Here is a 24,346-nt window from a genome sequence, read left to right as displayed (position 1 = left end):
AAAATTTAGTATTTGTTCAATTCTTATTCATATACTATAGACATCCCATGTGTACAAGGGAAAAGTATGCTAAATGCTTAAACGTATTTAAGTACCTAAAAGATTGAACATTTCAATCCTTCAATCAGTATGCTGTCAGGCCATGAGCACTCATTTTGCAATAAAAGTTTTCTTGCTTTTCCTATTATTATAACTAAACTCAGTTAAGAATAAACTCGCCCACAATGAAAATGACCACACTTTGTTTTCATGAACCAGATTAAATATAACTTTCTTAAGGGTAGACAAACTAATTGGAAACACTAAAGAGTCTGTAAAATAACATACTACTGTTTAAAACTAGACACATGAGTTTGAATACCAAGATCAGAACTGAAATAATGTTAATGAAATTAAGATGAAAGAAATCCATGTCTGTCTTAATGCTTATATAATACTTCACTGATTTAACACAAACTTATAACACACAAGATCTAATACTCAAGGTATGCCTTCCCAAAGAACTCAATCTAGTATATATACAAACTCCTGCATGGTTCTCTGAACCATTTCAAATCAAAAAAGGGCAAAAACTAACCTTGAACATTTTTCTCCTTCTGATGTCCAACTAACAAAGGCCAGAAATAGTGAATTCTGACAGGAAAATCTTCTTTCAAAGCTTTCATCAGAGATATTGCCAAACCTAAAAGAGATACCACAAAGTATTATCCAGATAACCTCAGGAAATCACATGCATGTTGGTTTAAATTAAAACAATACTGTACCGGTTTTATTAGCTTGTAAAGCACAGTGGAGTGTGAACCTCAAAGGAGACGTGTGCATGTGGGCTTCCTTCAACTTCTTACAATAGTCTGTCAGTTTCTCTGCAGGCTGGAGAAAAGAAAATTTTATCAACTACATTGGCAAATATCCTACTTGACCTCCTGAAAATATTCTACCACTCTGGAGATGAAAATTTTGAACCTCTCACTGTTTTTGTACCCAAATATCTTGAACACAAATATAGGTTTGTATAATATTTACAATTGGTCTAATCTCTTAATATTTTAAAGAATCTTACTTTACTATGAATTACATCATCTACAAATTAAAAACAGACAGGATACCGTATTCATGGTCACACAATGTCGTAAGAAGAAACTGCCAAAATCACTCTGATTGTCTTCCCTTGTTATAGGACATGCTAATAAAACTTGCAATGCTGTATCTTCCAATTTTTCAGTGACTAAAAGCAAAATTAGGTTTATTGCATCTGCAAAGAAAACAATGACATCATTTGTTATTAAACTGTCACATGGCAGTTGTTACTAAAGACAAAATTAGGAACTGCAAATACCAAAAGGAAATGTTTGCCTCAGTAACAATAAAAGACTTTCATATAAAAATACCCCATGTCCTCATCAACTCCCATTTTTCAGCTTATTAAGCTAATTTCTAAAAAACTTATGTTCACCAACCACAATCTATTGTTCGAGTATGCCCTTATACTCAAATTGTAATAAACAATTTGTATTAAAATAATGCAAATAAGGCCAGGGATTTAGCTTGGTGGCCTAAGTGCCTGCCTGGCAAGCGCAAGGTTGTGAGTTCAATCCCTGGTACAAAAAAAAAAAAAAAAAAAAAAAAAAAAAGGTAAATAAATAAATAAAATAATGCAAGTAAAAACATTTTTAAATACCTGGAATGTATCTTCTTTCATAGGTAAATTTTTCTAAAATTTCTGAAACATACTGAGGATAACCAGCTTTGCTGAAGCTAAAGACCAGTTGCAATAAATCACGGTCCATAAGGTACAGATCAGACTTCTGCACCTTCTCCAGAATCTACATACCGTTCCAGAAATTAAAACAAGAAGTTAGAAATCAGTGTTTTTGTAATTACTAAAGCTAAATAAATTAAAATGCCAATATTCAAAAGTTTAGGAACAAGTACCATCAAAAGATTTAGAATTTTATTTATTTTCAGATTGTTTAAATTAGCCCGTGCTTGTAGTACACCATCACCACATTCCTCAGGAGTTGGTCTGTGTACATAACACATCTCAATTCTTTTTTCATTTCCTTCCCCACCTGTGTCTCCCTTCCCCTCTCTCTAACTCTTGGACCACTTCCCTTTTGCAAGAGCTCTATCTCCCCATTTAAAACTTCTTTTATCATAAAGAAAATGTTTATCATAAAGAAAACAACTGTCACATATCAGTATCACGGTACCAAAGGATTTGCCGTAAGTACTACTCTACATAACAAAATAGCTTTAAAAACAGTTCGGCACTTTTCCACTTAATGCAAAGCATAAGTTTATAAAAACGATTTTATTTCTATGGCAGAAGTCATACCTCCTTTACATGATCAATGTCACCCTTCTCAGCATATGCGTTCAATAAGGCTAGATATGTGTCTGGGCCAGGCTCAATTCCAGCCTGTCTCATTACTATGAGAATATTTTCCGCATTCTCCATATCTCTAGAATTTAAAAAACATAAAACAGATTACTACAATACTGCCAAACATGAGAAAATTATTCAATCTAAAATGTATTAGCAGCTGGGCATGTTGGCACATTCCTATAATATCAGCAATCAGGAGAATGAGGCAGGAGGATCACTGTGAGTTCGAGGCCCGCCTGGGCTACACAGTGAGATCAAGGCCAGCCTGAACTATACAGCAAGATCCAACCTCAACAAAACAAAACAAGTTGTTAGTGTTTTTTAAAATCAGTCATTTTAAGCAACTGAATTATGATGCCAAACAAAAACAATTATTAAACTGATTATGTATTTTGAAATAATGAAGATCATAAACATCCACCTGAATATATTTTTTATTGTTAGGGATTAAACAAAAAGCCTTATGCATACTAGGCAAGCATTGTATACCACTGAGCGGAATCTCCATCCCTAATCTCTGAAATTTTTATATGTAATTTTCCTATGTAACTACTATGTTTACTACTTACATAGATATTAAATAATATACAACATTTTATCATATTAAATGTCATGACTCAGATCCATTTACCTTATTTAAGAATAATATTTGGCAACTTCTTCATGAAAAACAAAAATACTTTACTTCAGAACCTGAATTTTTTTCCCCTTTTTGAGTACCAAGAATTGGATGAAGGGCCTTGAACTACATCCCTGAGTCTTTTATTTGTTGTCTTGAGAAAGGGATACACTAAATCACAAAGTTGCCCATGCTAGGATACAACTTGAAACTCTCCTGCTTCCTAAACTGCTAACATTACAGATGTGGCCATGACCAACTTAAAGCCAATTTTTTTTTCGTCTTTTTTGTTTTTATCGGTACCAGGGACCGAACTCACGACTGCCTGCTTGCAAGGCAGGTGGTTATGCCGCTGAGCTATATCCCCAGCCCCTTAAAGCCAATTTTTAAAACTGAGTAATTTCAAATAAAAATTCTTAATAAACAAGAGCTAGTTATTAAAATATCAGAATTTTCTAACTTTCACTCCAGGTTACTTTTAAAGAGCAACTAAAATGTTATTTGAATTTTCTATAATAATTTTCTAAATCCTGGTTAAGAACCAAAATCTTAGGTTGACTATTACCCAGCTTTTGCGTGCCCGGTTACAAGAGCACTGAATACTGCCTCTGTAACTGGAAGGTCCTTAGTTTTCATAAATTCAAGAATCTTGCTGCAAAAAAAAAGAGAGAAATGACATTCCTTAAAAGTATAACAAAAATACTTTCAGATGTATAAATAGCCCTGGAGTCATGTTTATTTAACATAACAACACATGTTGTTTTAAAAACAAAATAAAAACTGATACCCGTTTCATGAAACCTGACTCCTTGAAGTACCAATAATGTGGAAGTACTCTTGTTTTTTAAAGACTGTGTGTTCTGCATTACATTAATTTGGTGGGGGTACTGGTACTGAGAATTGAACTCACAACCTTGCGCCTTCCAGGCAGGTGCTTATGACACTGAGCTACATCCCCGGTTGTTCTGCAGTATTAACCTTTAAAAAGCACATGTTTGGGCAACCCATTCCGAATCCCTCTTGTCTGTCAGGAGCTATTCCTCTTCCCTATTTGCCATTCCCATTCCCTATTCTTTTTCTCCAATAAATTTTCCTACTCTTAACTTAAAAAAAAAAAAAAGCACCAAGTTTAATAAGACATAATTTAAAAGTAACATCCCACATTTCAAATGTGAAAATCCTTCAATCCAAAAGTGCCAGTAAACTGTACAAAGCAGAAAGACTGCAACTGATTTTATATGAATGAATGAGACAAAGAGAATAGCCCCAGTTTTATAAATGAACTGTTGAAATGGCCAAAAACAATTCCCTTAGAAAACAAAAATTTTTTTAAAAAATTTTTTTAAAGGTGAGAGGCCAGCTTTAATATCTCAAAAATTTCATAGCTCTCCTCCAATAAAAAAGCAGTTTTTAATTAAAACAAATTTTACTTATTTTTTTATGCAATAATTTTATATTTTTATCTAACATTACCAAATTTGCCACATTTAAAACTTCTAAATTATTAAAAAGACACTAAAATAATAAGGAATTATATAGATGTACCTTTATAAAATTTACACATTTGTTTGCATACACCTACAGTTACAGCTCCATACCTGGCACCTTCGATATCTCCTATATTACAGTACGCAGCAATCAGTCTCTGGTAGGTCACCTGTCAATGAAATCAGTTAGTTAACTTTTCTTTTTAATATTTTTTGTGAGTTTAAAAAAAAAAAAAAAGGTGCTTTGGGAGAGATATGACCAGTCAATATGCACAGTAGTATCTACCTACTCGATTTGGTTGAATGTTTGCTTCTTCCATTTTCGCCAGGAAATCAGTAGGTGAAAATTTATATTTATTTTGAAGATAGACTTTAAGTAAAGCATTGTAGTGACTCACATCATACACAGTACCTACAAATAAAATTTAAATCAGATTTTCTAGGCCAACATTTAAAATCATATCCTTTATCATAACTGAAGTCAGGTGTACCTCAATTTTTACGTTTTTACTATAGCTTTTCACCCATCTATCCTAATACATGCAAATATCTTGCCAGAACTATAAGACTTACACATAACTGACTGTTCAGATATTTAAAAGTTCTCTTAGTTACAAAGCACAGTGCTTTTTTCCAGCTAGGAAATGTTAATGATGCTTCTATCTTTATTGACTCAAAGATTTTCCTGTATAAAGCAGCTCTCACCATGTCACAGATGGATTGTGACTATAGTTCTTTACAACAAGTGGCACTACTCGGCTGGCAATTTTTCTTATTTTCTTACCAAGCCACTCAGTGCCTTTGTTTGAAAGACTCATTTCATCTTAGTTGCTGAGTGTCGTTTCTAGTCGTTAGTCTGACCAATTCCTATCTCTGCACCCCCTGTATTCCCCGTGTCCCCAAAGCCTGGTGGGCCACATCAAATTAAAGCTACCACTCAGCTGTGACACCATAATCGTGTCAATCTAGGCTAATATTTTTCCTAAGTTATCATGAATTTAATTTCATGTCCTTATCCAATTGCCTATGACCACAAAGGCCTATTATCATTGGTTCAGTTTATGAGCTACTAGGCAGAAGGAGACCTGTTCTATTAAATTAATACTTGTTTTCATCCTAACAGACATGTAGACTATTTAGGAGGCATGTACCAAAAAGTATAGTATGTGTTTGAATTTTTAAAAGGGGGCCAGGGATACAGCAAAGTGGCAAGCGCGAGGTCCTGAGTTCAATCTCCCAGAATTAATAAATAAATAAATAAAGTATTACAGTAAAAGGCATATACTGACATTAACTGTTCTCAGAATGCTTACCCTTGCTTAAAACACACTGACCACTTTGTTCTTTTTTTTTTTTTTTTTCTTTTTGAGACAAAGTCCTACTATGCAGTTCAGGCTGGCCTCACACTTGCAATGATCCTCCTGTCTCAGTCTCCCTTTCCTGTCTCAGCCTCCCGAATGCTGCGATTGCAGGCATATAACCAGCACGTCCCGCTTACCCTATCATTTTTGCCACTTTCTGAAGTAGTTCTATAAGTCCTCTTTTGTGAGCACCTTTAGTTGCATTGTCCTGGCTGCCTCAATGTGCTGAACAGAAAATTATTTACCTTACACAAAAGAGGATTTCCACAGCTGCTTCAGAATGTGTCAAAAAATGGAAGGGTAAGTACGTTCTAAGCGAGAGGGTGTATTAACAGGAAGATTAATGACAATGTATCTTTTACTATAATAAATTCATTAAACACTCACTGCTTTTCAGTCACCCTTACATTGTTTCAGGCACTATGCTCCACGCTCCACATATAAAAGTTCACTCCTCACAATAAATTTTAAGCAGGTACTATCATCCCCATGTTACAAGGAAAACAGGCCCTCCATTTTTCCAGTGACCACAGGCAGGACCATCAGTAGGATAAGTCTTGAAAGCCCAATAATTAATTGTTGTAAAAATTTTTATAGAGCAATATAGGGAACCATGCCAGTATGTCTGACATGCAGCAAGGTTATCATAGAATGTCTGAAATTTTATTTTAAAAAATCACCATCTCAAACTGAATTCTAACAATGGTTGGCCACAGCTCCAAGGTTGCAGGAAATCATATCATCTTGTAAGGGGATTCACTCTGATTAGTTCCAGAAGCTAAGGAAACTGCCAAAGCCCTGGTAAGTGATATCTACTGTCTTTTCAGGTATACTTCAATTACGATCAATGGCCAACTCAATGCTCATGAGGGTTCAAATTCACTGACATGTTGGCACAAGATGTAATTATTGTATGTGTCAAAATGTTTTCATGATTTTACATGATAGAGTAAAATCTTTATTCCTGTACTTACATACTATGTAACTATGTGCTATATACATCTCTAGTTAATTTCATGGGTCTTGAAAAACACAGTAATGAGTCAGGTGTGATGGCTTATGCCTGTAATTTCAGCACTTGGGAAGCTGAGGCAGGAGGATCGTTGCGAGTTTGAGACCAGCCTAGGCTACAAAGTGAGCTCAAGGCCAGCCTGAACTGCACAGCAAGACCCTGTCTCAAAAAAAGAAAGAAAGAAAGAAAGACAGTAATGAACAACCTTTTAATTATTTTTGCAGCACGAATTAGCAAAGTCTAGAACTATTTCAATTTAAATTAGAAATACAAACCTTTAGGAATGAATGTAACCCTAATCCTACCTAATAACCAAATAGCATTCCTTATCTCCTGTTCTCAGACTTTAATATGGCCCTGGCTCTGTTGTCCACTACTTTTTTAATGTTTTGATACAGTCTTCAATTTCTTTGTGCAAAAATGTTATAAATTATCCTCCAATTGCATTTATCCTAGAATTATTTTTATTGGTTTGTTTATGCAGGGTTGCCTTAAATTTACTATATAGCCCAGGTTGGTCTCAAATTCAGTGATCCTCCTGCCTCAGCCTCCAGAGTGCTGAGATTACAATTATAGGTGTGCATCACCTTGGCCAATTTATCCTAGATTTACTTTGTTTAACGTTGAAGGAACGGTCTGAACTATTACTATTTAGGGTAAAAAGCTAGGTTTCTCATCTAGAAACCTAGACTACTGCTATAATTTTTTCTCCTATGTTTATCACTTTGTGTCTGCTCACAATGAAATTCACTGCTCATTTTTCTATAACTCAGAGCTTTCAAAATTATTTCTATGGATATGTTAATTAGGCTAGCATTTTATAGTTCAGTTCAAGAAAAATGTGATGATAACCCTAGCACTCCAGAGGCTGAGTCAGGAGGATCACTGTAAATTCAGGACCAGCCTGGGCTACAAAGACAGCTCAAGGCCAGCCTGCATAGCACGACCCTGTCTCAAAAAGACCAAAAAAAAAAAAGTGATGGCACTTAAAGCTGTAAGATGTTGCTATGTAGTTCTCCTCAGTAAGACCATACAGACAGAGCCACACATATAAATATATTTGTGTATTTATAAATATAAATAAAGTATGGATTTGCCTTAATATTAATACTTAAAAACAGTACTACTTAAAACACTATAATGCCAGTACCCAAGAAGCTGAAGCAGGAGGATTGCCACAATGTGGTAGCCGGCCTGAGCTACATAGTAATTTCACAGCTAGCCAGCTAGCCACAATGTAGTGAGATTCTGTCTCAAAAATTTAAAAAAAAAAGTTCATACTTTTTTTGTCAGAGATGTGTTTATCCCCACCTTTGTCTCTCAATTAGAGCTCTATTATCTTTTTGAATACCAACTACTATAAATTATAGACTTGTAAGAAGTAAGTTTTCTTAAAATGTCACACTCAGGGATTTAGCTCAGTGGCACAAGCACCTGACTTGCAAGTGCGCAGTTGTGAGATTGATCCCTGGTACAAAAAAAAAAAAAAAATCACACTCATCTTTTTCCAATATGTGAGTTTTCTGCCAGGCATGGTGGCACACATCTCTATAATTCCCACACTCAGGAGGCTGAAGCAAAATTGCTGCAAGTTCAAGGTCAGTTTGGGTTACATACTGAGTTCAAGGCCAGCCTGAACTACATGCAAGTCCCTGTCTCTAAATACACAAATATTTAAAAGTGAGTTTTCTCTTAGAAAACTGTTTCTATGTTAGACTAAAAAACAGGTTAGGGCTGGGGATTTAGCTCGGCGGCATAAGCACCTGCCTTACAAGCAGGCAGTCGTGAGTTTGATCCCTGGTACCAATGAAAAGGAAAAAAGACCAAAATAAATAAATAAATAAAATAAAATAAACTTTTTCCAAATGGAATAGGGTGACAAAAAAAAAAAAAAAAAAAGGTTAGATTTGACTGATTAAATAAAACTGGATGGGTGGGAAATATGGGTTAGAATCTCTCGCTATAACCTTTTCAATTGTGAACCATATGGAGGTAAATACAATTGAACAAATCACAGTGGCATCTATCAGGATTCTGGCAATATTAATTGAACAAGTATGTGTCAAGCATCATTATGTAGAAAGTACCATGCTACCATTGAAGAAGAAAACAAACTATGAATTTCATTCTCATAAAATATACAGTATTGAGGAAAGATATTTGGGAGTAATTATAACAAAAAGTAATACGTATTGAAATTAGAAACTTCGATGTTAACGTAGATTGCTGCATAAAAGATCTTTTATATCTTAGAATATAATCTTTTTTGCAGCTATTTCTCCTATTTCAACAAACTTTTTAATTTCGTAACACATATATCGACTTTTTTTTTTTCTCTTTTTTACAGTGCTGGAGACCAAACCTAATGTCTCATGCGTGCTAGGCAAACACACTGGCACTCAACTATATTCCCAGCCCTAGAAATGTCTCAGATCTTTATTTTTTCTGCTACTTTTATACTTAGAAAAAATCTTGCCCATTCTGAAATCCAACATGTAGGTATAATTTTAAAAGCTTTTAAAAAAAAAACTTGCCACCAAAATGAATTCTACATGAACACAAAACTGTGAGGAATGGTAGCAAACACCTGTAATCCCAGCACTCAAGCAGGGACTCAAAACCAGCCTAGGCCACATAGCAAGTTCAAGGCCAGGCTCAACTACATACTGACACTTTGTGTCAAAAAACAAAAACAAAAATAAAACAAAGCAAAAAAACTAAGAGGGAAGGATCTTTAGTCTATGTTTTTTTTTTTGTTTTTTTTTTTTTTTAAAGAGGGGCCTCTCTCACATTTTTTGAAGGCTATCCCTATGTAGTTTATATATTTGAGACTAGCCTTATCTGGATCCCCTATCGTTTTTGTAACTAAGAATGTTAAGGATGGGGCTGGGGATTTAGCTCAGCGGCATAAGCGCCTGCCTTGCAAGCAGGCAGTCGTGAGTTCGATCCCTGGTACCGATAAAAACGAAAAAGACAAAAAAAAAAAAAAAAAAGAATGTTAAGGATTCGCCAACATTTAACATGTTCAACTAATTGCTATAAACTGATTTTTCTAAAATTTTTCAATTAATCATACCACCTAATAATGATTTCTAGTATTGGTTCACATTTTATTACATTGAACAAAATACTTATACTTGATAGTTTTAGATTTTAGCATTGTAAAGAAGCATCTGTGAAGTTTTTAAGGTTTTTTAAAGTCAGGAATGAATAGTGAATTTTTTTCCCTCACACTGGGGACTGAACTCACAACCTCGCACTTGCCAGGCAGGCACTTATGCCAATGAGCTAAACCCTTGGCTTGAATACTGAATTTTATCAAAAGGCCTTTTTAAATTACTTTTTGAAAATATGCTACATTCATATGGTTCAAAGCTGAAAAAGTATGAAAATGTAAAAATTGTATGCAGTGTTCATCATCCTAGAACTACATTACTACATTACTAATATATGTCTGTGCATATAAGAAAAAAGTACTGCTTCAAAATGATATCATGCTATATATACTGTTCTGTATCTTTCTATTTTGAGGAATATCCTCCCATCAGTATATGAAGAGATCCTTCACTTTTTAAGTTGCACAGCATTCTATTATGAATGCTCCATAATTTATCCAATGCCCTATGACAAACATCAGTGTTGATTCCAATTTTTTAGTATTAATGGGCCAGGGATTTAGCTCTGTAACCTAAGTGCCTGCCTGGCAAGCATGAGGTTGTGGGTTCAAACCCTAGTACCAAAAAAAAAAAAAAAAAAAAAAAGCATATCCAAGTTTTTAGTATTAGAAATAAACCGCGAAGAATATTCTTTTGCACATGTGACTTTATCTGTACCTAAATTCTAACAAACAGAACTGCTTGGTCAAGCTGTATGAGAAATTTTTAGTTTGACAGACTAAATACGTTTCTGTCTCATTTTTTTTTACTTTTTTTCACTTACCAAAGCTATAATACTTGTTACAAAAAAATTATTTTATCCTTAACACCCCTAGATGTCACTATAACTCACCAAATAAAACATAACCAATAAACTGCAAATTAAGCAGCCCTTCTATAAAATTGAATTACAGTACTTATGTAAAGAAATATTTTTTTTACACAGGAAGAAATGTCTACATTTTTCACATATAGCACACACTCAATCATACCCAATTCCTGAAGTTTGTCCCATATCTTATGAACAAAATCTGTTCTCTCTTCAAGACTTATTTCAGGCAAGAGGGAACCACAGCTGCGCAGGAGAAGCAAGGCTTGATTACCACCTGGGTTACCTATGGAAAAACATTAATGGATAATATTTAATGTGGTACCAGTATTATAGATAAATATCAAATTTCTTTTTTTTTTTTTTTTTTGTCTTTTTCCTTTTTATCGGTACCAGGGATCGAACTCACGACTGCCTGCTTGCAAGGCAGGCGCTTATGCCGCTGAGCTAAATCTCCAGCCCCTTTTTTGCCTTTTTGAGACAGGGTCTCTCTATGCAGTTCAGGCTGGCCTTGAGCTCATTTTGTAGCCCAGGCTGGTCTCAAACTTGCAACCATCTCCTGAGTGCTGGGATTACAGGCGTGAGCCACCATACCCAGATGATAAATATCAAATTTCAAACTGAAATTTATCAATATTCAAAAATCTGGTTCACTAAAGATAATATTGAGAGCCTCCATGCATTAGAAAAATCTTAACCTAATCATTTTCATTTTTAATTATCAGCTTGTTTTTCTAAGAGATCTAAGGATATGAAATCTATGTAATTTGAATGACTACTGAATACAAAAACAGAGAATTTATAAGCAGTGTTAGCTATAACTAAAACACTGAGCTTCTCAATACCATATAAAAATGACACAAAGCAGTATAATTAAAACTCATAAGTCAAATTCAAGCTTATAATCAATTACAAATAATATAAACTTTCGTCTTCCTATATGTATAGTGTTTATCTAGATGTCCCTAAAAGCTAACTTTCAGACAAAACAAAAACATTTATGATTCTATTTATATGAAATATCCAAAACAAGAAACCTCAGGGACAGAAAATATGCTACCAGTTGATTAAGGCTGGGGTGGGGAAGCTAGGGACTGATAAAGGTACAGGGTTTCTTTCTGGGGTGACAAAAATGTTTATATTAGCTGTAGTGATGGGTGAGCATCTCAATAAACCGAAGAGAAAAAGTGAGAAAAATGTCTTTATATGTAATTGTAGGTATAATTCTCATTTCTTTGGTATCCCCCTCATCATCAAATTTTATATCTTCATTTCCTGACGTGACTGATATCCATGAACAGGCTTCAGGAAGCCTTATGAATTTTTCTTCAAACTGCATGCAAAATTATGTATGTCTGCAGGTTGCCTGGCGGTGGGAACAGTGAAGCTCCCAAGTTTCCATCAGATTATCAAAAGCATAAATGAATCAAATTGCTTTTAGTTGTTGACCAGGGCCAGGGATTTAGCTAAACATCCTAAGGACCTGTCTGACTAATGTGAGGTCATAAGTTTGATCCCAAGTACCAAAAAAAAAAAAAAAAAAACCAGGATGAGGCTGGGGATTTAGCTCAGCAGCAAAAGCACCTGCCTGGCAAGCACGAGGTGGTGAGTTCGATCCCCGATACCAACAAAAAAAAAGTGTAAACTACAAGTAGTTAACCAAAAATAATCAACTTTCTGGAAATCCTATCATATGTGATCATCTTAGGGGAAGCCGACAGTACTCAAAGGAAGGTATGAAAAACTACTATCTTCCACAGCAGCTCTTTCTTATCATCTATGGAAACAAAACTTATTTGCTAGCTTTGAAATAAACATCTAAAAATATTCCACTTATTCCAAATTTTGCCCTAGATGAGTGGCAAGGATAGGGAGACTACAGATTAGTTGTTAACAAAATTGAAAGTATCAACGTACTCTACAATGTTTGTCCCCTAAAAATACTTTTTAATTTCACCAGGATTGGTGGTACATGCCTCTAATCCCAGCTCGTGGTGGACCAAGGAGATCGCCATGAGCTCAAGACCAGCCTGGGCTACATAGCGAGACCCTAACTCAACAAACAAACACACACACAAACAAAAAACCTCAACTTTTTAAAAACTTTATGAACAGGAAATTTTTACATACCTGAGTGACAGGTGCTATCAAAAACTTTTTGCAAAAGCGCCTTTGTAATACGGCCAGTTTTTCTGACAGAATTATCAAGTGTCATTAGTGCCCAATCAAACTGACCAGGACTCTTCCTAGAAGAGGCATTCCTCCTAGAAGTGCTGTCCTCTAGAAGATCTTTCTTCTTTTCAGCAACAGTGGCATACAGCCTGGCTTGGTTCAGTAGTTCTCTAAAAAACGAAACATAACAAGACTAAGTCAATTGCTGTCTATCTAGGTCATCCTTTTAAGCAAAATTTATCAAAGTTTTGAATAAATTAAGTACCTAAAATCATTTGTGATATAAAAAAATACTCAGGTAAATATAAACTAGTAGGAAATAAAGATTTGACTTTTGCTTTAGATGAAATCATACTGAACTGTATGTACAATTAATTCCCTGAACAGTTGACAGTAGCTTGAAACTTTTGGCACAGAATGATCCCAAACTAAGGTAATAATAATATGGTATGTTTTATATCACCCTTAACCAAAAGTGAAGCAATTTATATTACTAAGTTCTTTTCATAAATGAGACAAAATATTTAAAGTATATCGAAAATATCAAAAATTCTGAGTATCAGATGATTATGAATTAAAATTTAAGTAAGTTATTTAACTTACAATAACATATTCATTACAAGCTTAAAATTGTATTTTCTTTACAGAATCATTCAGGCCAAAATCATTCCCAATTTGTGTAAAAAAATTTAGACATTTACTCCAGATAATTAAAGCAGCCACTACGTATACCTAAATACTATATATGAAGTATATAATAACTAAATGTTTTAAAATAAAACTCCAAGGACTACGAGCAGAGCTCAATAGTACAGTGTGTGCTTTTTCCCTATACAAAGCTGAGTTCAATCCCCAACACAAACACAAAAAAGTTATTGCTTTCCTATCCTGGAAAACCGGTCAAAGGATAAACAATAACTTACAAAGTTGCATTAAAGGACACTATACCAGAAGTTCTGCCACAAGGTGATGTAAACAACAGACATTAGACTAGATGACCTACCACTGTGATCTAGGGAAAATCACAACCACTCTATCAATAATCCCACCTAACCGCTCTATTCAATATTCTGTTTTGATAAGTTCTATAATGTTCTGTATTTCATTTTATTTTGATATATGTGATTGAAAGAATTATTGTAAATATAACAAAATATATTGTGATACCTATTACTGTTATCCTGGTAACCTGCTGTGAAGTTCTGTACCAATTTCACTACACTGTCTCAGTTGGCTTTATTCTGTCTTGTTCTGTTGTATTTTACTACTTTCAAAATAAAATTTTAAAAAAAATTAATTCCACCTATACAAATAAACAAAATGGAAAAAATTAGGGCGCTATCCAAATAAAACGTTGGGAGGGGATGCTGCTGGGAATTCTAGAGCCCTGTATATATTAGCCAAATGTTCTACTACTAAGCTAAATCTCCAGTGCACAATGTACTATCTTTATAAAAGTAATAACTGGCCCATTGTTAGTACTTAACTAAGGCTTACAAAATGAGCTGAGTTAAATGCTAGAGCTGGGTATGATGGTACATGCCTACAATCCCACCACTTGGGAGACTGAGGCAGGAGGATCACCTCAAGGTCAAGGCCAGCCCAGGCTACATAATGAATTTAAGGCCAGTCTGAACCATTTAGCAAGGTCCTGTCTCAAAAAACCAAAAATCATAAAAAGGCAGTAGGGTATATGTAGGTAAGAGATTAGACTTTGGACCAAAAACGAACAACTGTAAATGCTAGATCACTAGTTGCAGACTACATAAGACTCATATTATTCTTTCCAAAGGTTTCCACAGCTATTTCTTTGTTACTATATCAATTGTTACTAAACTATGCCCTTATGAGTGTCAGGCAAACAGAATAATAGCATTTTATTATTACCCAGGATAATGTGTCAGGTTCAAGTGAATGTGCAGATCATACTGCTCAAAAACAAAAGCTCACTAATACAGAAATTTCAAAGTGGCAGTGAAGTGTACTTGCCGGCTTTTCACACAATGCAAACGTGGTAAATGTTAAAGAGCACAAAAATAAAACTGTTCCTAAATATAGCTCCTACCCTCTCCCCAACTCGCATCCCCACTCACCACTCCCAAACACTGGACATTGAACCCAGGACCTTCACACTGTCTACACATCTAGCCCTTTTCTGAGGCAAGCTCTCACTACATTGCTAAATTGCCCAGGCTGGGCTCCAACTTGCAATCCTGCTACCTCAGCCTTCCACAATGCTACGATTACAGGTGTACGCCACCTCACACAGCCTAAATAGTCTCTTAAAATGTCACAAAACAAATGCAAAGCTCAGCCATGTATATATGTACCTAAACATACTCAATTTTTTCCCAAGTAAGTCTTTAATGCAACCAAGTTTCCTTCACTTAAGTGGGTACGAATACTGATGTACTGTAAAAGTGGGATGGAAAACGATTCTCCATCACTTTATACATTAATTATACAGCCCAGATTTTTTAAAACAGTGCTGAGGATGAAGCCCTCAGTCTTGTGCATACTAGCCAAGTACTGTACCACTGAGCTACATCCCCAGTCAGAACTTATTTTTAAATCTATTCTAATACACCCTGAGAGAACCAAGAACTTCACAACAGGCACTGTGTGAAAGGAAGAAGAAGAACCAATGCCAGGGTTAACTTCAGCCGGCCCACACAGGTGGGAACCTCTACCAGGCTTGCGCAAGATACGCGCCTTCCAAATTCTAGTATCAAAGCTGATGTAACCTCAGAAGGAAAAATTAAACATCCCATCCAAGTTTCCTAGTATCATCTTCATACTTTTGAGTTAAATGCCTCCTGTTTCTCTCCTAAGACTCTGACTCTTACCACTAATATTCAGGATACCTATGAATTTCCTCTGATAAAATCTAGCATTTTAAGAACAGTTATTTTTCTTAGATCAAAATGATATAGGTCTTTCACTCTTTAAAAAAAATTATAGCTGTGTCCATATTTCAAATTTAAAAAGATACAAGGACCACACTGTCATAAACACACTTGCACAGAATTCCCATTTTAAGCCCACATCACTTTCTAAAAAGGAACCATTTACTAAAAAGTAGACTAGATTTTTAAAGCACTTTTAAAGTTACAGAAAAAGTACACGAAGTACCACCCCCATACACTCTTTCCCCTCGTTTCCCCCACTAACATCTAATATTAGTATGCTATATTTATTACAAATCACAAACTGACGCTGGTTACTGAGGTTATTTACACTAGGACTCACTTTGTGCGCACACTTCAATAGGCTGGCAAATATGACATGTACCCACCATTTCAGTACCACACAGAGTAATGTCACTTCCTTCAAAAGCCCTGCACTCCACCGAGTCATCCTTTCACCTTCCTTTGGAACCTCTGGCACGCACTAATTTTTTTTTTTTAATGTTTCTAGACTCTCCTTTTTTCCAAAATGTCACATAGGTTTACTATCAAGTAAGCCTTAGAAGGCTTGCTTCTTTAACGGTATCAAGAGGTATTTAATGTTCTTCTGTATCTTTTCACGATACAGCAGCTCATTTATTTTTACTGCTGATAACATTTGATTGTACACATATACACAACTTGTTTATCCATTCACCAACTGAAGGTCATTTTGTTATGCTTCCAATTTGGGGCAATATGTGTGTACTTTTTTGTGGGAACATGAATTTTGAACTCATTTGGTAATCCTATGGTTAGTTACATAAGCAACTGCCAAGTTATCCTACTAAATAGCTGTGCTACCATTTTACATTTCTACCAGCACTGAACTAGAGTCCCTGTTTGTCTGTATCTTTACCAGCACTTGGTGTTTTCAGCTTTAGCCATTCTAACAACTGTGGTCTATCATTATTGTCTTAGTTTATAATTCCCTAATGACACAAAATAGACTTCTTCTCACATGTATTTGCCACATATATGTCATGTTTGGTGAAATATGTTCAGGTTTTCCACCCATTTTAAATTGTCTTATAATTTTTCTTACTGTTGAGCTCTTTGGGTTTGTTTGCTAAGTTGTTTTTCACTGTCATTTTTGACTTCTGTTTGTTGAGACAGATTCTCATTATGTTGCCCGGGCTGATCTTGAACTCATGACTCTCTTGCCTCAGTTTCCTGAATGCCAGGATTACAGCAATGTAGCCCACACCTCACTTATTGTTGAATGTTAGAAATTCCATTTTTTTATGGTATTAACCTTTAAAAAAAAGCATTACTCATCTCTTTTTAACTTTGAAAGTACATCAGGGGCTGGGGATTTAGCTCAGTGGCATAAGCACCTGCCTTGCAAGCAGGCGGTCGTGAGTTTGATCCCCAGTACCGATAAAAAAAAAAAAAAGTACATCAAACTAGTCATATATATATATATATATATATATATATTTTTTTTTTTTTTTAATCAAGAATCAAACTCAGGACAGGCACCGTGCCACAGAGCTATACCTTGGCCAGATCATACATGTTCCTAAAATTCTATTTTTGTCTTACTTGCTGCTATTGAGCTAGTTTAAGTGTCACTTTGGAGCTGTCAGAGTTGAAAGACAGGAAATACGGATATAGAAGAGGTATTAATAACAGGTAATTATATGTGTTAGAACTCATTTGGCCACAATGGAAGGCTCACAATTTTGCAAAGTGGTAGAAATAAAAGCTTGATAGGAAAGATAAGATTACATAATGCAAAGCTTCCAGAAGCAGGGATGGAGGCTTTTATGAAATGTTTATAAACTGTGAGACTGATTTTCAGAGAACTACTATGTCAGCTTATTGTGTTGAATTATTTTATAAACAATAGGGATCTACAATTCATCTTTTATTTTCTCAGAAATCCCTAACTTGCATTTCTTTTAGCCTAATATGGTGAATTATATCAACTGATTTTCAAATTTCAAGCCTGCTTGCACACATGGTCACTTGATTCCACCGCATAATCTCTTATACAAAGAAAGATCTGCTTGAGTGTTCATGTCAAAATCAAAAAGGTGAGGCCTTCTCCTAAAGGGTGTTGGTACTCATTACCACTAGTACCTTGTTCCCTGAAATGCAAACTCTTAGGATACTTGTTTTACTGCTCAATGTCTGTCACCCTTCATGGCTCATTTACGGAATCATGCCTTTTTTTTCTGAAGCTTTTACTGAAACCAAAATAAGAGTATACCCCTCTACAGCCACAGTTCAGAGTTTACTGGCTCACCTGTTTACTCAGAACCTAGTAATTGTATGCAGAAACCCCTAAATTTCATAGAAACTGTAGATAACCTCTACAACTTTTTCTGGCTTAAAGTTTGCAAGGAGTCAGTCTGAGAGCATTATTCAGTTCCTGTTGCTGCCATGTAACATATCTCAGGCAGATGCACCAGCATTCCTGCATTAGAACAAGTGGCTTTACCACCAGTAGCTATCTCCAGTGTTCTCGGTTTTTGTTGTTGTTGTTGTTCTTAAAGCCCGAAGCTCCCTAGGATGCTGCCCAAACACCCAACACCTTCAAAAGTTTCTGACAATGAACCTAAGTGCCAAAAGAATTTTAGAACACTTCAAGAGAAGGCTGAACTACTGGATTTACTACAGGAACTAAAAAGTTATGCCACCTAACACAGTAGATATTTATAGGCATTTTGCTGACAATATTCAGAATTTCCAGTCTTTTTCACCATTCCCAGGTACTCTAGGAATGTAACCCCCTTGAATCTCCAGGCTCCACTGACAATGGATGCCTCACTAGTCTCTCAGGCTTCAGCTTCTCTTCACACAACTACCAAATCAATCATCCCTAAAACCATTCTTCTTCATGTCCTTCTCCCTTTGAGAACCTACAGTTGCTGTTTCTGTCACATAAAGTTAAGTCATTTTACTTAATTCAGAAGACACTTATTGAGCACCTTTCTATGTATGTAGCACTGTGCTAGGGTCTCTAGTGAGTAAACTGAATAGAGTTGAACTTATTTTTGAAATACCAATTGTTAAATACTATGAAGAAAATTAATACAGACTATAACAAAAACAAGTAACAGTAAGGCCTTATTTTAGATAAATATTTAAGGGAGAGGACATTAAAATGTTTGGCCTAAAAAGGGCCAGCCATCCTTAGCCAGGCAGAGGATGAAGGTTCCGGGCAGAGAGAGAACAGTCTGTAGCAGGCTGGTGAATGAACAGCGGGTATGAGAGAGGAGGCTGCAGAGAAAAAGACAACATTACAGATTCTAAGATTGTGATCTAAGTACAGGTTTTTTTTTTTTTTTTTGTCTTCTTCCTTTTTATCGATGCCGGGGATGGAACTCACAACTGCCTGCTTGCAAGGCAGACGCTTAGGCCGCTGAGCTAAATCCCCAGCCCCAAAGTATAGATTTTTGATCAGAACATAGTTTTTTTTAACACACTGTGTTAAAGGTTTATAAAAGCAGTTGTGTCACAATCTTGTTTTGGGGGGGGTCATGTTTTTTGAGACAGGGTTTCACTATGCAGTTCAGGCTGGCCTTGAACTTGCAGTGATCCTCATGCCTCAGTCTCCAGAGTGCTAGGATTACAGGCATGTGCCACCACGCTTAGCCTCATAATCTATTTCTGCTTTATTTGTGAAAATTAACTGAGATGATGCAGTGATTCCCAAATTATCATATTTCTGCTAGGCATGATGATCTTAGCAGTTAGGCAAAGATTTCTCATTTCAGTAAATTCATTATTTTTTAAATAATGAAAAATAACTATTATACCAAGCTCTTTATTTTACCAACATTTTTGCTTAATGCAAAATTAAGTTTAAATCTAAGTCAAGGTACTATAAATAAAAGTATTAAATATAAACAATGCTGACCCAAAAAAAATATGACAGTAAGAAAAAATTTCAAAATGTGGGCAAGACTGAGAAAGTATACATAAAAGAATGGGCAAAATAAGCTTAACAAATATTAACTAAGTATTTACTATAGCATTTTCTTCTTTAATAAATTAGCAGAAATCACAAGACTTATTTTACAAGGCCTATTCAAATCCAAGTTATGCTCATCAACATAATGGAACTCTGGGAAAGATACTGAGTCTTTCTAAGCATTAGTCACTTCAGGGAAGAAAAATGACTATTCTTAGGGGTGGGGTGTGCAGTTCACTGGTAGAGCACCTGCCTAGTAAATATGAGACTATATGCCAATTTCAGTACAAGGGAAAAAAGAAACGCATTTAGGGATGGGGATTGAGCTCAGTGGCATAAGTGCCTGCTTTGCAAGCGTGCAGCCACAAGTTTGATCCTCGGTACCAAAAAAAAAAAAGAAACCCATTTATATATGAGATATGATCAAAATATACAGTAAATGTTTACTTTTTAAAAAAAAATTACAGTAAAAGACATGCTGCCATTAATCCTCCTTCAAAATACTCACCTTAGCTTCAAACACATGTCTCATCATTCTGGTTATTTTCTGAAGCAGTTCTACAAATTCTTTTTCGTGAACACTACTTCTGTCTATCCCAGTCTTCTCTCCTGTGGTCTAACTAAACTTTGTCAAAACCCATACGCTCTGAAATCCTCCAATGAGCTCCAACCATCAACCGACTTTGGTAGCTTCAAGAAATCAATTGGCCTTTGCAGTATCAGCTCCCACCTTGCCTGACAGTTCACCAGTGAAAGTATCCAAGCATCCAAGTCTTCACAGGCTTCTCTACTCTTCAAAGACTCTGAGTATCCATTTAACACCTGTCCTCTAAAATTCAAGTGACCCCTTACCACAAAACAAGTATCTGCTTTTCTCTTTGAAATACAACAGTACACTATTACATTCCTCTCTTATGGACAGCACATATGTATCAGGTATTAATGTGCTTGTCAGTCTTCTACGATTAATAAACTAACATAGGGAGCAGAAGTAGAATCTTAAAGATTTCACCAGCCCAAAGGATTCCAACGGTCTTGGTATCTGTTGAGATCTTCTAAAATAAGAGGTAAACAGAAAGTTTTCCTACCTTAGAAGTCATACTATTCTGTTGTAAAGTAATACATGATTTTAACCTTGGGACAATCATCTGTCTAGATACTTCCAAACGGATTTGGCTCAAAGCTTACCTTTCCTCTGAAACACACAATTATTATTCTGAAGTACCCAGCTCTACATTAAATGCCTTACAGAGATAATTTTAAGGAATAACATTGACACACCATTACTGTTCCCATCTTCTATATCATGAGGGTTGGGCAGAAGAGACTTGCTCAATGGCACACGAAAAAAAAATTGAGGAGTCTGCAGTCCACCTCCCTAACATTCCAGATCACTGGCTCTTATCTTTATGCTGGACCCCAAAGCGCCTTTATTTATACATCTTTCAATGTCAGTTTCTTTCCAATGCTAAAACCTGAACACCCATAAGACTTTTCAGATGAGGGGATAGGAAAGTTGATGAACGTCTATGTCAAACATACCTCCCTAGAATCTCTGTTCACAAGGACATCTATTCACACGTTTCATCCCGAGTGAGAGTTTAACTTGCCTTTACACTCTTACAGCCCAACAGATTGTGCCTTCCCTGTGCTCACTTATTCAGTGTCACGGATTCCACCATGACAATTCTCAAACCACACCACTTTCATAAATATTGAAGAAAAATGCCATTCAAGAAAATACAGCCAATACTCCAAACTAATTATAGTCCAAGGTCGAACTCTAAACTATCCCTGGTTTGCAACACTCCATGGACCTCCTGTCGGTTTGAACTCGGCTCATCCAAACCTCCCAACTCATCCTCTCAAAACTCTAAAGCTCCCAAAGTCTCAACATGAGATGGCTACTGAACAACAGTGACCCCACGTGAGTTAACAACCAACACGGTCAATCGTAGGTGTCCTACCCCCCAAACAACCTTCAAATCCCTCCTCAGCTTCACTGAACGTGGGCAGTCCAAGGGCAAAAGCCACTCCCGAGGTGGAGACTGCAGGAATCAAGTCGGAAGCAAGCCGTGCCCGCAGCCATGACCTTCTGAAGGAACTCAACCTCTAGAAAAGAGCGTGATCCAAAGGCTGGACACCTAGGTCCTGGGACGGCGAGTAGCGTGCAGAGTTCCCCACTGGCTCGGCCCCCGCCAAGGTCGACTACCCATCTGCAGGCTGGTAGCAGTAGGGCGTCTCACTCACCCAGCAGAGGGCCGGGCGCGAGCCGCCGGCAAACTAGAGGCGACAAGCGGCCGGCCTGGGCCGCCCACAAGGAGGCGCAGGGACAACGGGAGGCGCGGGGACACACAGGTATGTAAGAGCCATTGGGCAGGTCTCAGCAGAGCTGCCATGGCTGGGTTTTCCGCACACCAGAGGCACGCCGCTCTAGGACAGGAGGAGCACGTGACTGCGAGGTCACCGGCGGGGGAGAGTCCAATGGCCGGGTGCGCCGAGCGGGGTTGGGGGGAGCTGCTAACTGTTGCAAAGGGGAAAACTTATTTCTTTAGGGGCCAGAAGAGCATTATCATATTTTATTAAACAATATAGATGTATCCATTATCGAAGATGCTTATTTTTCCAACTTTCTTCCATCATCTGAGCATATTCAATCACTTTCTCCCCGCATTCTTCAGTTGGTAGAGTCGCCAGAGGTCAACTCCTCCCAGGTTGGCGCAAGGGCTTGTGGGGGGCCGACTAGCGCGAACACCGGGGCCACTCGGGAGGGGCCGCCTGTGAAGATCCCGGAGGAGATTGGCCCATTTCCTTTCGCGAGAACTGCTATAGACGCTGACGTTCATTCAATCGTTCTCATTCAATCACCAGGTTCCTGCCGCACTCACTGATAAAAATGGGCTATAACTCTCAGGAAATGGGGCCAGAAAACGTTAAGGACCTTCGCCCTGTGCTGTGGACAGCGGCGTTCTATACCACGTGATCTGTATGAAAGGAGCCGGTGGAATACACTGTAAAGTGCAAAGGGAATACATTGCAGATCTAACCAAAGTACATACTCAGTACCTCATTTTGTGAAGTAGATGGATTCAAACCAAGAATTTAAAGCTGGAATTGAACTCTCTCTTCTTCCTGACCCTACGCCACCTCCTCCTTCAGTAAATGCTGTGCAGAACGTAAGGCGCCACCGGTGTAATTAAGTTCTGCAACCAGGTCCCGAACAAGTTAAACACTCCTGCCTTCCCTGGACTGCAGACTGGAAGGGTTTCCAGTGCACACACATGGGAAGCCAGGAACCGACCACCACTCCCTCTTCACCTATCTGACGCTCAGCAGGTGACTGTTGAAATGTTTCCTACAAACCTTAATTTCTCACCGGTTGTACACCTGGGAACAGCGGTCTCCCTGTAATCCCAGCCACCTGGAGGCTAAGAGGATTGCCCGGAGTTTGAGGCTAGTTTGGGCTGCAAAGCAAAACCCTGCCTTAAAAAAAAAAAAAAAAAAATTCTAGAAGAGGTGGGAGGAAGAGAGTGCTCCAGTTTTATTTAAAATGGGCAATTATCAAAACCCTGAGCCAAGAACAGATGTACTTATTCAAATTATGGTTAGCAGGAAGACAGGATAAAAGAAAAGAGCAGAGGGTATGATAGGTCAGATGATAAGTCAGAAATGTAGGCGGGAGCCAGAGTATGTCTGACATTGCAGGTGGCATTCAAGACTTCGATTTTATTCAGAATGAGATGGGAAGCCTTTGGAAAGTTGCTGTACTTATGAATCCTTTTGCCCTTTCCCCTGTGTACACCAGGCTGGCCTTGAACTCTCCATCACCTCAGCATGAGAGGCATGCACCATCAAGCCCAGTGTCCCATGTCTTAAAGGCTCGCTCTGGCCATTTGAAAAGGAGGTTTTAGAAGGAAAGAAGTAAATAAAAGTAGGAAGACAAAACAGGAGATTCCTACAAAATCCCAGACCAGAACTGGTGGTAACTTTGGCCAAGACAAAGAGGTGAGATGATGAGAAAAGATTAGTCTCTGTTTAAATATTAGAAGCAAAAGGATTTATTCATGGATTGGCTGACTCAGAGTTTTGTTTTGTTTTTGAGATGGGATCTTGCTCAGTAGTTTAGGCTGGCCTTGAATTCACTGTGCAGTTCTGGCTGGGTTTTAACTTAGCAATCCTCCTGCCTCAGACTCCCAAATTCTGACATTATGGATATGTCCCAGCATGCTCTGCTAATTTTTTTTTTTACTCCACTGTTTGTAGCTTGAGCAACTAGGCAGAGGTAAGTGGTACTGATTTAAGTGAGGAAGACTCAGGAAGAAGAAAATTTAAAAGGTGAAATAAAAAGATACAGTAAACTTGTATCTACCAGACACAGAAGTGTCAAATTTGAGAATGGGAGTAACAGGGAAACAAACAACATGGAGTCCAGAGGAAAAGTCAGAGATACATTTGAAA

General features: G+C 37.0%; 1 protein-coding gene across 1 annotated transcript in view; it reads right to left on the bottom strand.

Annotated features, from left to right (window-relative positions):
• Nucleotides 1-22,347, bottom strand: part of Lrpprc (leucine rich pentatricopeptide repeat containing) — a 98,228-nt gene extending 75,881 nt beyond the window's left edge. The window contains exons 1-11 of the mRNA XM_003473055.5: nucleotides 22,139-22,347; nucleotides 12,980-13,191; nucleotides 11,013-11,135; nucleotides 4,783-4,904; nucleotides 4,604-4,662; nucleotides 3,571-3,657; nucleotides 2,336-2,462; nucleotides 1,679-1,823; nucleotides 1,107-1,252; nucleotides 765-870; nucleotides 578-682 (exon numbers count right to left, since the gene is read on the bottom strand). Of these exons, the coding sequence (XP_003473103.2) occupies nucleotides 578-682; nucleotides 765-870; nucleotides 1,107-1,252; nucleotides 1,679-1,823; nucleotides 2,336-2,462; nucleotides 3,571-3,657; nucleotides 4,604-4,662; nucleotides 4,783-4,904; nucleotides 11,013-11,135; nucleotides 12,980-13,191; nucleotides 22,139-22,287 (1,381 nt within the window). The 5' untranslated portion in view covers nucleotides 22,288-22,347. The remainder of the gene's footprint in view (nucleotides 1-577; nucleotides 683-764; nucleotides 871-1,106; nucleotides 1,253-1,678; nucleotides 1,824-2,335; nucleotides 2,463-3,570; nucleotides 3,658-4,603; nucleotides 4,663-4,782; nucleotides 4,905-11,012; nucleotides 11,136-12,979; nucleotides 13,192-22,138) is intronic.
• Nucleotides 22,348-24,346: the final 1,999 nt, after the last annotated feature.

The sequence above is a fragment of the Cavia porcellus genome, unplaced genomic scaffold (assembly GCF_034190915.1).
Source record: "Cavia porcellus strain 051 isolate PalLab524CR breed Dunkin Hartley unplaced genomic scaffold, mCavPor4.1 scaffold_1, whole genome shotgun sequence".
Taxonomy (NCBI): Eukaryota; Metazoa; Chordata; class Mammalia; order Rodentia; family Caviidae; genus Cavia; species Cavia porcellus.
This window is presented reverse-complemented; position numbering and strand designations above follow the sequence as displayed.